This window comes from Nicotiana tomentosiformis, chromosome 2 (genome assembly GCF_000390325.3).
Source record: "Nicotiana tomentosiformis chromosome 2, ASM39032v3, whole genome shotgun sequence".
NCBI classification, from domain to species: Eukaryota; Viridiplantae; Streptophyta; class Magnoliopsida; order Solanales; family Solanaceae; genus Nicotiana; species Nicotiana tomentosiformis.
In genome coordinates this window covers 59,568,838-59,581,697 of record NC_090813.1, presented here as the reverse complement: position 1 = coordinate 59,581,697, position 12,860 = coordinate 59,568,838, and the positions used below count along the sequence as shown (strand labels likewise).

Genomic DNA, 12,860 nt, shown 5'->3' with positions numbered 1-12,860 from the left:
ATGCACGCGTAATAGTGCTCGTGTCAATTATATCACAATTTGTAATAAAAATAATTAAGTTTTTTAACTTTATAGTTCTAAAACATTTGTTTAATTACTGCTAGCCAATTAAAGTTAAAATATCTTTATGAACGCTTATACTATTTCATTAACTTAATACTTGAAGTTGTCCTCGGCGTAATTTATCCACACTAAAGTTGTCCACACTTGATGTTGTACGTATTATTTTTACCTGGGTAGTGATAAACTTGAGGTAAGAATGTAATATAAATTAATTATGATTAAGTTCACCATGTTTTTATTATTAGAATAATATAAGCGTGGGATGTGATTAGTTTGAACTTTGTTGAAATACATAAATACCCTTGAAGATATTCAAAGATACACACATTAGGGCAGTAAGTGAACTAAATAAGTATGCTTAAATTGAATTAAAAAAGTATGCTTAGAGTGTAAGGACTAGTTTGAACCGGTTTGAAATCAAGTGGAATTGTGGAAATGGGTGACTAAGCCGGTCTGACACCCGGTCCGAATTTGTATTTTACGGTTCAAGGACAACCCGACAGAATAGAGTCGCATTATCCTAAGCCCTTCCTAAACCCAAGCAAAGGACAAAGGATAAGGAGTTATTTATAGCATTTGCGAATCCCCTAGTTCATCAGCAATGGCTTCTGTATTGTCTACTTCCTTGTATCAAGGTACAGTTTTACTCGTGGAACTTTTGCAGCTTTAATTGTTCTGTTTTCCTGCTGGTATAAAATTTTAATTTTTGCATTTGCAGATAGAGGACTGAGGACTATGGTCTCTACTGATGGATTTGTTCCTAGCTTTTGCTGCCCATATCGAAAGGTATTTTTAGATTTCCTTTTCTTTTTGGCTTTTCTCTTTAGGTGTTACACATCTTTATCAAGTTTGTTAATCATCAGTGAAAATTTTCATAAATTTCTGTTTTTTCTCTTGAAGGTTTATACTATTTACCTATTACTACCTCTTATTGTTAGGTGATAGGGTAGAAGCAGAACTTTTGAAAAATTGTTTGTCTCTAGGAGTTCAATTTATTAATAGGAGTATGTATGTATGTATGTATTGTGCTGGGACCCACCCAGACATTGTTTACAGGTACTATCCCTGTTTCGATATGGCAGTTCAAACTTGTCTCCAGCAGTCCATTCCAAAAGGCTCCTTTAGCTCCTTGTATTAAGTGTGAGAATAAAGAAAAGGATCAGGCTTCTCAGGGCTCCTTTGAGCAGGTTTCTGTTGAGCGTTACCCTTATCACAGTTATATGGACTCCACGTCTGGGCAGCTTGAACCAGCGTCTGGAGCTCGTGCTAGTATTCCTGGGCAGGAGTACTGGCCAGAAGGCACAGCTAGTCGAGTTCGGGCCGCCAGGGCTCCTGAACCCACTGGTACTTCAACTGGAACCCCATCTTATGGAAAAAACCCTGGAAGTAGAAGAAAGAAGTACAAGGCATCTGCTGCCGCTTCCAAGCCTTCAGAAATCAATATAATTTCTGATGATTCGGCAGAGAGTCCAGATAATTTACCAGAAGAGCCAAAGGATCTTTCCTCAGAGTATGTCATTTATCAGCCTGAACAAGAAGAAGAGGAGCTGACAGGCTATGAGCTGGATAAAAGACTTGGACGGCCCCACCCTTTTATTGATCCAAAGACAAAGAAGAAAATAGAGAAGCCACTTACTAGTGAGGAACTATGGTGGAATTGGAGAAAGCCTGAAAAAGAGCAATGGTCTAGGTGGCAGAGGCGGCGTCCTGATGTCGAAACGGTCAGTACCTTAAATAAGTATTATTAAGAAGTTTAAATTGTTTTTAAAGTATGTAATCAGTGTAGTTTAATTGTGCCAAATCAAGGTTGACTGTCAATGCTGCTCATGCTAGTTACTGGATGAGGATACATTGTAAAATAGTTAAATACAAATCTAAACTGGATAAAATGATATCTTTGGAGAGAGACTTATTAAGGTGAATATAAAGAATACAGTGACCACTTTAACCTCATGGTTCTCAAGCAATTTCACTTTGATATCATCAGTTTTAGAGATTCTTATTCTTTTTTCTGAAACAGGTGTTTCTTAAAGCTATGGCGGAGACAGGACAGGTAAAGCTCTATGGTGACCATCCTACGTTGACAGAGACTGCACTCTACAGAGCAAGGAGACATCTATATAAGAAGGAAAGGTAGAATCAGCAACTTTCTTAAAATAATATTGCATCACATGCTCGGTTCTATAAATTATAGTCTTGTACTGAAACGTTAAAGCATTGACCTTGTTCATTTGGTATTAAATTTATTCATTAGCTTGTATACTGTTGTACTAGGAAGTGTTCGAATTTATTCTTTGGAGAGCTTATTATTGTTATTACAATGAGTCTAGCAACGATTCATTGTGCCGTCTCTTTTGTCATATTGGTTTTGTAAATTACAAATAGCTTTAACATAAATAAATTGTAAAGAGTTGGTCATATTTGGGATCAACTACATGTCATTTCTCTTACTTCTTGCCTTCATCTAATGTTTTCAAAAGCTATTGGTTCTGCAAGCACTCCAAAGCTGGTCTTAGGGTTCTCTTTGGAAGTCAAGTCTTGACTTCAGTTGGTTTTTATTTTATTTTTTGTTACTATTTTATATACATGATATCTGGACCACCTTGCGCGCACCTTGACTGGTGCACTGGCCTATATATCCAGCATATGAGCACATGTTGCCTAGGTAATCGTGTCTACTAAGGTTAGAACGGATGGGCTTACACCAAGTGTGTAGTTACGATTTGAACTTGGGATCTCCGGGTCATTGCTCCCATGCCTTAACCACTAGGCCATGCCCTCGGAGACCCGTTTTGATTTTATATTTTCGGAAACTTGCTTCTTATACTGTTCTGTCCTTCTATTCCACAGATTTTGATTTGCTAAATGACTTGGTAATCTAGTTTTCCAGTTCAAGATGAAACCAGAATACACTTTCTGTTTGGAAGTAAGATCTAATAAGTGGGTTTTGCAGGCTACAGGCTGAAAAAGAGAAACTGGAAAAGATTGGCCCTATTGCATACTACTCAGAGTGGGTCCAAGCTTGGAAGAAAGACACTTCACGAGAAGCCATTCAAAAGCATTTTGAAGAGACTGGTGAAGATGAGAACACTCAACTCATTGAAATGTTCTGCCATCAAACAGATCGTGAATACCGCATAATGATGGGAACTGATATCCGTATTCCTCGTGATCCATTGGCCATGAGAATGCGGGAGGATCAAATAAAACAAAGTATCTCCTTTCCTCTGGCTGAACTATGCTACCTTTCTGCTTTTTCTTGTGGGTATTCATGTATGCAGCTGGGTTTAGAAGTGAAGGTGGCTTAGAAGTTGGCAAGTCATTTTTTTTCCAGTGTAGTTATAGGGCTATTTATCTTTATTATTTCAGGATATTACCATTAAGAGTGCTGTCAAATTATTATTTCTTAACAAAAATATCTGAACATAGCCTGAAATGGTTGAGGTACAAAAAGAATACGTCTCTTCTGTATTGGAATTATAAGTTAGTTTAACAATTAAGCAACTTTTCTTCTGGTTTGTTTGAGTTTTCTGTTCCACTTTTGACTGGAAATCAACAATTTGCTTTTTTCTTCTTCTCTTTTTGTGCAGTTTGGGGTGGAGATCCAGTTTACCCAACCATTAATTACATTCAGGATCCAGATGAAGTGATTGATTACAGGGGTCCAGACTTCCATGAACCAACACCAAATATGTTGGCCTATCTGAAAGAGGTTTGGTCAAGCAACTTGCTGTTCAGTACCCTACATGGTCTTCCTGCCTAGTTAACTTTGTTGACCTTATTTCTGGTCTTTTTCACATATGCAGTGAATGCAGTTACATGCTGCATTTATCATCAAAAGCTATAAAATTAAAACATAATGATGGGTTTCATGTTTAAGCAAATGGAAATAAAGATACTCTGTGCTAAATGTTGTTCATGTTCTTGCCTTCACGCGAGATGTTGCATTTTTTACTTTGTAAAGGTACTGATGCTCAATCTCTCAAATAGATAAAAAGATAAAAGCTGTTATTTTCAGTTGGTGCTGATGGTTATCCAAAATAGTTACTGCTAACTTCCTAGTAATTAGTAAATACAGATACAACAAGGCAGGTCATCACTAGATGAATGTATTAAAATGGGGATAGTAAGATGGATGTGCAGCTTTATGATTACATCTGACTGAGGTTGCAAGTAGCACTCATATAAGAGATAAAATGAGATGTTGTTGTATGAGATGGTTTGACTTTTACATAGACCTCCAGATGCACTGGTAGGTGGTGAATGTGTTAAACTGGATGAAATAGACCTAAATTTACAGGGAGAAATTCTTTCAAGAGTCCTAAAAACCAATCAGAATCAATGCGGATTTAGCATGAATACAATGGAAGTAAAGGATCCATGTAGGCCATACTAACTTGTTGCTATTAAGGATTAGTTGTTGTTGCGCCACTTACATAAGATCTGGTGCTTATTCTAATTAGAGATTTGTAATTCCTGTAGAACTAAGTATGAGATATATGCTAGTGTTAGAGAACCCTTATGTTGCCTTAAAGATAAGGCAATGGATCTTTATTGTGTGGGATAGAAAGCAGATAAATTTTCAAATGACGATGGTTTTGGGGCCAGATGGCGAGCACATTGACTAATTTGCCAGCAGCTTGCTACAGCCGCCAATTTTAGGGCAGATGAGCTCACACTGAGTGTTGTAATTAGGATTCAAACCCTGGATCTCTAAGTTGTTTTTTCTATACCTCAACCACTTACCCATCCCTTGGGAACATACAAAGGACTCATATAGCCGATCCCAACTAATTAACTATTAAGGCTTAGTTGATCAATTGAGACTTGAGGGATATGCAATTTGTGAAATTCTTTTATGAGCAAACATTAGGTGTGTATAGCTAATGTGGAATGTGAATAATATCTCTTCTAAATGTGTTATTTCTACTTTTGGAGATAAGGAAAATTTTCAATTTAGGGAAATGGTCTAGTAAATTATGATGGATGAAAAATGAAGGTAAGTTGAAGAAATTGAGATGGATGAAGTGCAACTAGTCAACCCAAATCTTGCCGATAGTTCCACTTTATGAAGATTTGACTTTACTGGGCTTTATGAATGGGATGCATCTAATCAAAAGAAGTCTAGTTTGGGTTGCTGATGGGAGATGGTTACTACCTATATGGTGTAGATACATTGTAGCATACTTTTTTAACTGTCATGTTAACTCAAATAACAAAAGAAGTCTAGTTTGGGTTGCTGATGGGAGATGGTTACTACCTATATGGTGTAGATAAATTGTAGCATACTTTTTTAACTGTCATGATAACTTATATAACAAAAAGCTACAGGTATAGTTGTTGTTAGCTGTGTGTAGAGTTGATATACCTATTTTATTAGCCTATCATTTGCTGATTATATTCTGGCTTTATGGGAACATTTTGTTATCAGCATGGCAAAATAATATCAAGAGAGGAGCTAGAGAAAATTCTGGCCAAAGAGAAGACAGAAGAAATTGAGGTAATTACTTACTATAGTGCTTTACTGACTCGTTTCATCTCTGAGGTTGGCGTATAAGGCATTATTCCTTGCAGTTGCGTTTGTTGTTTTATTGCAATGCTGCAAATGAATTGGCATACATGTAAAAGCTTCAAATGAGTAGTTTATCTTTTGGTCGTTTCTAGAATTTACTTTTTAGGATGTACGAGCAAAACTACTCTGGATCCCACGCATAAATATGTCGCAGATAGTTTGGGCATAAAATCGTCAAATTTGACGATTTTATGGCATGTTGTTTGTCTACTTCATTCGTCATTCTTTACATATGCATCAAATAATCTTACAATCATCAACAATCAGATATTGCTTTCTATTAGTAGTCTCAGTCTCCTTTAGTTTGAGCCTATACAGTAAAAAGTACTTTCTTCTCTGCAACAGGTGGCGGAAATTGATGAAGCCATGGCACGAGCTGTTGACATTGGTGAAAATGATGTGAGATCATTCTTATCCTTACTTTGCTTCAATTTGGTCTTTCATGAACTTTGTTCTGCTTTATGCAGAACTTTTGAATTTACTATTTTGCTACGTTGGCATTATATACCAATTATTAGTTTATGTTAAGTAACTTCTCTTGGTGGTTCAGGACGAAGAAGAAGGAAGTGATGCTGAAGTTGAGGAGGGGGATGAGAAAATTACCCGAAATTGGAGTGTTTTGAAAAGTAATCCTGAGCTTCGCAAATCAAAGGTAATTTGCTTTGTAGTGACTATCTTCTTTTTTTGTGTTTCCTTTCTGATCATATGGCTCAATTTGTTGACACCATTGAAAGGGTGATTGGTTTTGTTATATACTGTTATACAGTTGGTTACCAATTTGGTTTTACTTGATGTCTAACTTACCAAAAACTGCTTTATTCTTTTGTGCTATACATCTTCTCCTACATTGTTTATAGCAAATCATTCCCTCAAAGAATTCCGTGTGCTCAGAGATGCTGGAAAGAAAAAAAATTATACTACAGGATGAACCAGTCCTGCAGACCCACCTCCCTCTAGAACAAAAGAAAATGATGCTTGATGTATTGAATGGATAAAAAATTGAAGGGAATCGTGGAGCAATTACATGGGGTTGGTAATGCCAAAATAGAACCTGCCCACAAAACGGAAGAAGAATAACTCTGTAGAAAATGATTAGAAAAAAACTGTGTAGAAGTATCCAAATGACGAATAATTCGAACCATTAGAAACTAGGCTTCAAGGTCCACAATTTTTCTCCAGGAGTCATGATCAAAATCTTTCAATATTAAAAGTTGTGCAATTTTTTAGTTGGATCATGTTTCACTTGTTAGTATAGACACAAATTTCCAACTTTTAAAGTTTCGAGTCACTCCATTTCATCTCCTTTTCACTCTAATGTATTCCTAATATGTCTTCCCCTAAGTAGAAGAGTAAACCCCTAAAGGGTAAGGTGTTCTAAAATTGCTTGGCCATTGATGGTGCCTGTTATTGCCTTTGAGTGATTATTTTGAGTCTAAAAAAAAGTTTAAAATCCCAACAAGCAGGTTTTATTTAAGCTCACGTCTTAGTTTGAGCTCGTGCTCAGCACGGACGTTTTCGCACTAATATGCTAAGAAAGAAGTGTCTAACTATGGATTAAAGTACATGGTCAACTTGTCTTGTCTACATCATGAGTCAATAGTCATTTCTATCTTCAGTATTAATCCATGGAAGAATATGACCAGAGGAAATGAGTATTATGTTCTACAATGTGCTTCAGAATATGTTGCAATCCTAATTCCATTTAAACTAACGAACTGCCATAGAGCAGTGCATTCTTGTTTTTATATTTCTCTCGTCTTTATCTATCCACCCTTTGTCTCTTTGAAATTTACGAAGAAACGAATAACAAACATTGGTAGAAGTTCATCCCTATTATCATCTTCTTAATGTATTTTGTATTTGGAGCTTCACAACAGCATGCACTTCATGACGTTGCAGGAAAAACCCAAAAAGAAAGACATGTCTCTGGAAGAAGCTGTAGATGATTCTGAGAATTTAACGGACTTCCTCATGGACTTTGATGAGGATGAGTGACTGATGGATGCCAGGCTATTAAGGTGAGTTCATTCGTCTTGAAAGTGGAAGCAGAGGTACATTTAACAAAAACTTCCTTAGGTGAATGCATCAATGTTATGTGCATTTACTGCATATACATTCAAATAACCTTTTGTTTCAACTTGATGAGGCATTACGCAAATCTTTTTGTTTAATTGTAGAATTCTGTTACAATTGTTTGGATTTGTCTGGTTAAAGGAATAACCGGGGTTCCCTTTCAAGCATCTTTTGATGCTTTATTGTTCCTGGACCTATCTCTCCACTAAGAGACATTATACTCATCATTTTACTGTCCCTCTGTTCTTGTTATGCTTCTGGAGTTTGGCGCTTTCCTGTCTGCTGTGCTATTCTAGAAGAGCTATAACGTTGGAGCTAGTTGGAGATTATTGGATTGGGGTGCAAACATCCTGTTTCAAAGTGATTGGAAAAGTGAAAATTCAGAATGTAATTTTAAGCAACCTTTTTCTTTTAGCACCTTCTCGTTGAGCTGGTTTAGAAAGCCACTCTTCTGATTTAGCCCTTATGTGGCAATCAGGAGCATGAGGAGTTTGATTTAGAGTTCGGTTGCATATTGTGGAGGTTACATTTTTTGCAAAACTGTGCGGATTGTTTTATCAATGATAGAGAATTCATTTCTACCTTGCAGGATGAGCAAATGATTTTTATCCCCGTCAATCTGATGATGCCAGCAGCATCTTGCCCTGTGATGAAGTCGGCGAACATATATTGAATTATTGATAAGATCTGGCAGTAAGGCCAACGTACGGCAAAACATTTATTCGTTGATGTTGCTGTGATAGCTAAAACAGCATTCAGTGAAGGACTTCGTCCCAGAAGAGTAGATTTTTTATAGAAAGCTTTGGGTAGGTTTTTGTGAATGCAACTCTGATTATCCAGTGTAAAGCAAATGACGAGTGGAGAATGATAGTACAGTAGCTTGTATCCAGAGCACAAGATGTGAAAAACTTCCGCAGCTATGATTGGTATATTAACCTGAAATTAGCAGCAGATATTATCTTCTTTAATATAAAAACTCAGATGTCTTGTATTCGTTTCAAGTTGAACAAAGGAGCGTACATTCGTATTTATGATTCAGGATTACAGCTGCTTTTATAGTAATTTCCGGATAGTCCATTCCAAGAAATTAGTTCTGTGTTCACGTTTCATAAAGTGTTTTAACAGTTTATTTCCAAAATTACTCGGCCAAAAAAAAAAAAAAAAAAAAAAAAAATCTGCGCCACATGGCTTGTTTCGAAAAGGCGGGGAAGTAGAAGGAGCATTATGATTTATATCCTATGTTATTATTTTTGTATTCATTTCCCATGTGCAACAAGTTTAAAAACAAATGTGAAGTAAAATTGGACGGGTTAATGTAGACAATTGATTTTATTGGGCTGAGTAACCGCGCGAACTTGCCAAGGGTCTTTCGGAAACAACCTCTCTATCCCTCCGGGGTAGGGGTAAGGTCTGCGTACACTCTACCCTTCTCATACCCCACTTATGGGATTTTATTGGGTTGTTGTTGTTGTTGAGTAACTGAGCGAACTCAAACCTATATATTGGAGAAATCTTCAAACATTGGATGTGAGAAAATTTGCCTGCTGGATTCAATGAGCTGCAACACCTAAGACATCTTCTGCAGAAGCCAACAGCAAAGATTTTTGCCAATCTTTAGAGACAATGAGGAACTTGAGAGGTCTTTGACAGTATTAAGTAAAGAGTCAATTTGAGCAAAACATACAAATGAAATCGCTCCGCGGACCTGCGTGTACAATAGACCCTTGTGGTTTGGCCCTTCTCCCGACCTCGCGCATAGTGGGAGCTTAGTGCACCGGGCTGCTCTTCTATACAAATGAAATCGCTCACAAAGTACTTACAGAAACTCAAAGTCCAACTTCATATGATAAACTTGCCGGAATGGTCTGCTTCGAACTTGATTGCCTTCACACGTACAGAAGATCTATTTCCTATTCTTATAAAGCTTTCAAGCTAGCTATTCTAATATTAGCATCTTCAACCAACATAAACAACACTGTTAACGTCACTCCTGGAGTGTTTCTGTTACACTTACACACTTTGCTCACACTAGTAGAAGAAAGATATCGGAGAAGGGAAGAAGAGGAAAGAAGAAGAGAAGAATTTAGAGAGGAAATTTAGATAGATTCTCATTCATAACAATCATTGTACTACAAGGGAATATAAATAATGACTAGCTCTGCCAAATCCATTACCTAGGGATCCGGGAAAATGACATTTGGCAGCTTGTGACATCACCTCTCCTCTAACAAACTTAAGGACTCAAAAGGCTGGAATTTAAATTACATTGGACTAATTTGTTACTAATAAACTATGGGACTAAAGCGTAAACTCTTATCAACTGACTTAATTATCACTACCCATTCTTGTGACAAATCCCGCCCCTTATAGAATCTTGTCCTCAATGTTCAAAACGTGGAAACTGAGATTTGATGAAGCTATAATCTTCCCAAGTTGAGTCTTCCGGAAGCAAGTTGGACCATTTAATCAAAACTTGTGTCACTGCCTGGTTACCTCTCTTGATCATTCTTCTTCCTAAAACAGCAACTGGTTCAGTCATAGGAGCACCATCAGGAGTACATACAGGAGGATCAACACAGCAACTATATTAGTGCCTATTTTCCTTTTGAGTTGTGAAACATGAAAAACTTGATGGATTTTTGCCGTGGAAGGAAGTTGTAACTCATAAGCAACATTGCCAATCTTCTTAATCACCTGATATAGACCATAAAACTTGGATGAGAGTTTGAGGCTTTTACGAATTGCCACAGAAGACTGCCTATAGGGCTGAAGCTTAAGATAAACTCAATCTCCCACTAAAATTTCTCTGTCAGTTCTATGTTTATCTACTTGTTGCTTCATTCTGTTTTGAGCTTTTCTGAGACTTTCCTGTAGCACTTTAGTCATTATTTGCCTCTCCTTTAGCCATTGGTCTACAAAATCAACTTTGCTTTGAGCTACTAATTCAAATGTCAATTGTGGAGGTTCATAACCATAAACAACCTGAAATGGGGTCATTTGCAATGCAGAGTGGAAGGATGTGTTGTACCAGAACTCAGCTAAAGAGAGCCATTGGTTCCATGCCTTTGGTTTGTGACTTGTCATGCATCTGAGATATGTTTAAAGGCATCTATTTAGTCTTTCTGATTGACCATCTATTCGGGGGTGATAAGCTGAACTCATATGTAATTCAGTCTTAAGCAATTTAAAAAGCTCCCTCCAGAAGATGCTTGTGAACACTTTATCTTTGTCAGACACTATGCTTTGGGGAAGACCATGCAGCTTATATACTTGATCTAGGAAGGCCTTTGCAACTTGGACTGCATTGAATGGATGAAGGAGTGGAATAAAGTGTGCATATTTGTTGAACCTGTCAATCACCACCAGAATAGTGTCATTGCCTTCTGATTTTGGAAGCCCTTCAATAAAATCCATAGAAATATGTTTCCAATGGTGGTCTGGGACTGACAAGAGTTGTAGTAATCCTGGAGGTACTATGTTCTCAGTCTTGTTTCTTTGACAAGTATCACACTCTTGAACTAGTCTTTGGATATCTGATTGCATAGATGGCCAATAGAATAATGACCTCAACCTTTTATAAGTTGCTAGTACTCCAGAATGACCACCTAGGGCTGATGAGTGCATTGCCTTGATTAGCTGCTGCCGCATGTTACCCTTGCTTCTTATCCATAGCTTGCTCAGATGCCTCAACAGTCCATTCACCAATTGATTGATTGATTGCACTTTCACTGGGGGTTTGTCATAAATGAGCTGGTTCACTTCCTCATCTCCTTGATAACTTTCTAACACTTCTTGATCCCAAGTTGGCTTAATGCTAGTGATAGCATTACAGTGCCCTGAGATTTTTCTAGACAAGGCATCAGCAGCTGAATTCTCACTTCCCTTCCTATATTGGATGTCGAAGTTTAGCCCAAGTAACTTGGTTAATCCCTTGTGTTGCATAATAGTATAGATCATCTGGTCCTTTAGGAATTTGAGACTGAAATGGTTAGTCTTGACTGTGAAGAAGTTTTGCTGCAAGTAGTGTCTCCACTTGTCTATTGCTAGAAGTAAAGCCAGCAATTTCTTCTTATAAGTTGATAGTCCCTGGTGTTTAGGACTGAGGGCTTGACTCAAATAGGCTATTGGTGGTGATCTTGCATGAGAATGGCTCCAATAACTGAACCACTAGCATCAACTTCTAATGTAAAGGGCATAGAAAAGTCAGGTAAGGCCAATACTGGAGCCTTAACCATTGTATCTTTGAGCTTTTCAAATGCAATCGTAGCTTCTTCAGTCCATGCAAAATTGCCCTTTTTGAGTAGTGAAGTCAATGGCTTGCTAATGACTCCATATCCCAATATGAATCTCCTGTAATAGCCAGTGAGCCCTAGGAACCCCCTTAGATTCTTGATGCATGTTGGTCTAGGCCATTGAAGCATTGTTTGGATCTTAGCATGTTCTGTTTGCACTCCATTTCCTGAAATGATGTGGCTAAGGTAGTCCACTTGTGGTTGACAAAAAGAGCATTTGGATCTCTTGGCATATAGTTGGTGTTGTCTCAGTAGTTAAAGCACCTTTTCTAAATGCCTCAAGTGGCTGCCCAGGTCTTGACTGTAGACTAAGATATCATCAAAAAAATACCAAGATGAACTTCCTAAGGTACTCCCCAAACACCTGGTGCATTAGTGCCTGGAATGTAGCATGTGCATTAGTCAGCCCAAAGGGCATGAGCTTGAATTGCCATAGCTCATGATGTGTTCTGAATGCAGTCTCGAACTCATCAGATTCATTCATCCTCACTTGATGATAACCAGGCCTAAGATCAATCTTAGAAAACAGAACTGCCCCTTTGAGTTCATCTAGTAAGTCTTCTATTACTTGGATGGGATATTTATTCTTGACAGTCATTGCATTCAACTTTCTGTAGTCAATGCATAACCTCCATGTGGATTCCTTCTTCTTGACCAAGAGAGCTGTTGAGGCAAAACAAGATTGGCTAGGCACCACAGTCCTAACCTTGAGCATTTATGTAATCATTTGTTTAATTGTGTCCTTTTAGTCATGGAAGTATTTGTAAGGCCTTAGACGGAAAGGGTGAGCTTTTGGCATTAAGGTGATGGTGTGGTCATAGCTTCTTTTAGGAGGCAGGGCCTTTGGTTCCTCAAAGACA

The 12,860-nt window shown here is 37.7% G+C and overlaps 1 protein-coding gene across 2 annotated transcripts; it reads left to right on the top strand.

Moving 5' to 3' along the window:
• The first annotated feature begins 544 nt into the window (after nt 1-544).
• LOC104095826 (protein PLASTID TRANSCRIPTIONALLY ACTIVE 12, chloroplastic) lies at nt 545-8,770 on the top strand. 2 transcript variants are annotated; one of them, XM_009602042.4, is made up of 11 exons: nt 546-698; nt 782-849; nt 1,107-1,784; nt 2,084-2,196; nt 3,017-3,276; nt 3,654-3,775; nt 5,495-5,563; nt 5,981-6,034; nt 6,186-6,287; nt 7,535-7,653; nt 8,298-8,770. In XM_009602042.4, the coding sequence occupies exons 1-10, from the start codon at nt 665-667 to the stop codon at nt 7,628-7,630; spliced, it is 1,596 nt and encodes a 531-aa protein (XP_009600337.1). In that variant the 5' UTR covers nt 546-664; the 3' UTR covers nt 7,631-7,653; nt 8,298-8,770. The 2 variants fall into 2 exon arrangements, with proteins under 2 accessions (XP_070051521.1, XP_009600337.1); XM_070195420.1 differs by lacking the exon at nt 8,298-8,770 and having other exon boundaries at nt 545-698; nt 7,535-7,654.
• The last annotated feature ends 4,090 nt before the right edge of the window (nt 8,771-12,860 follow it).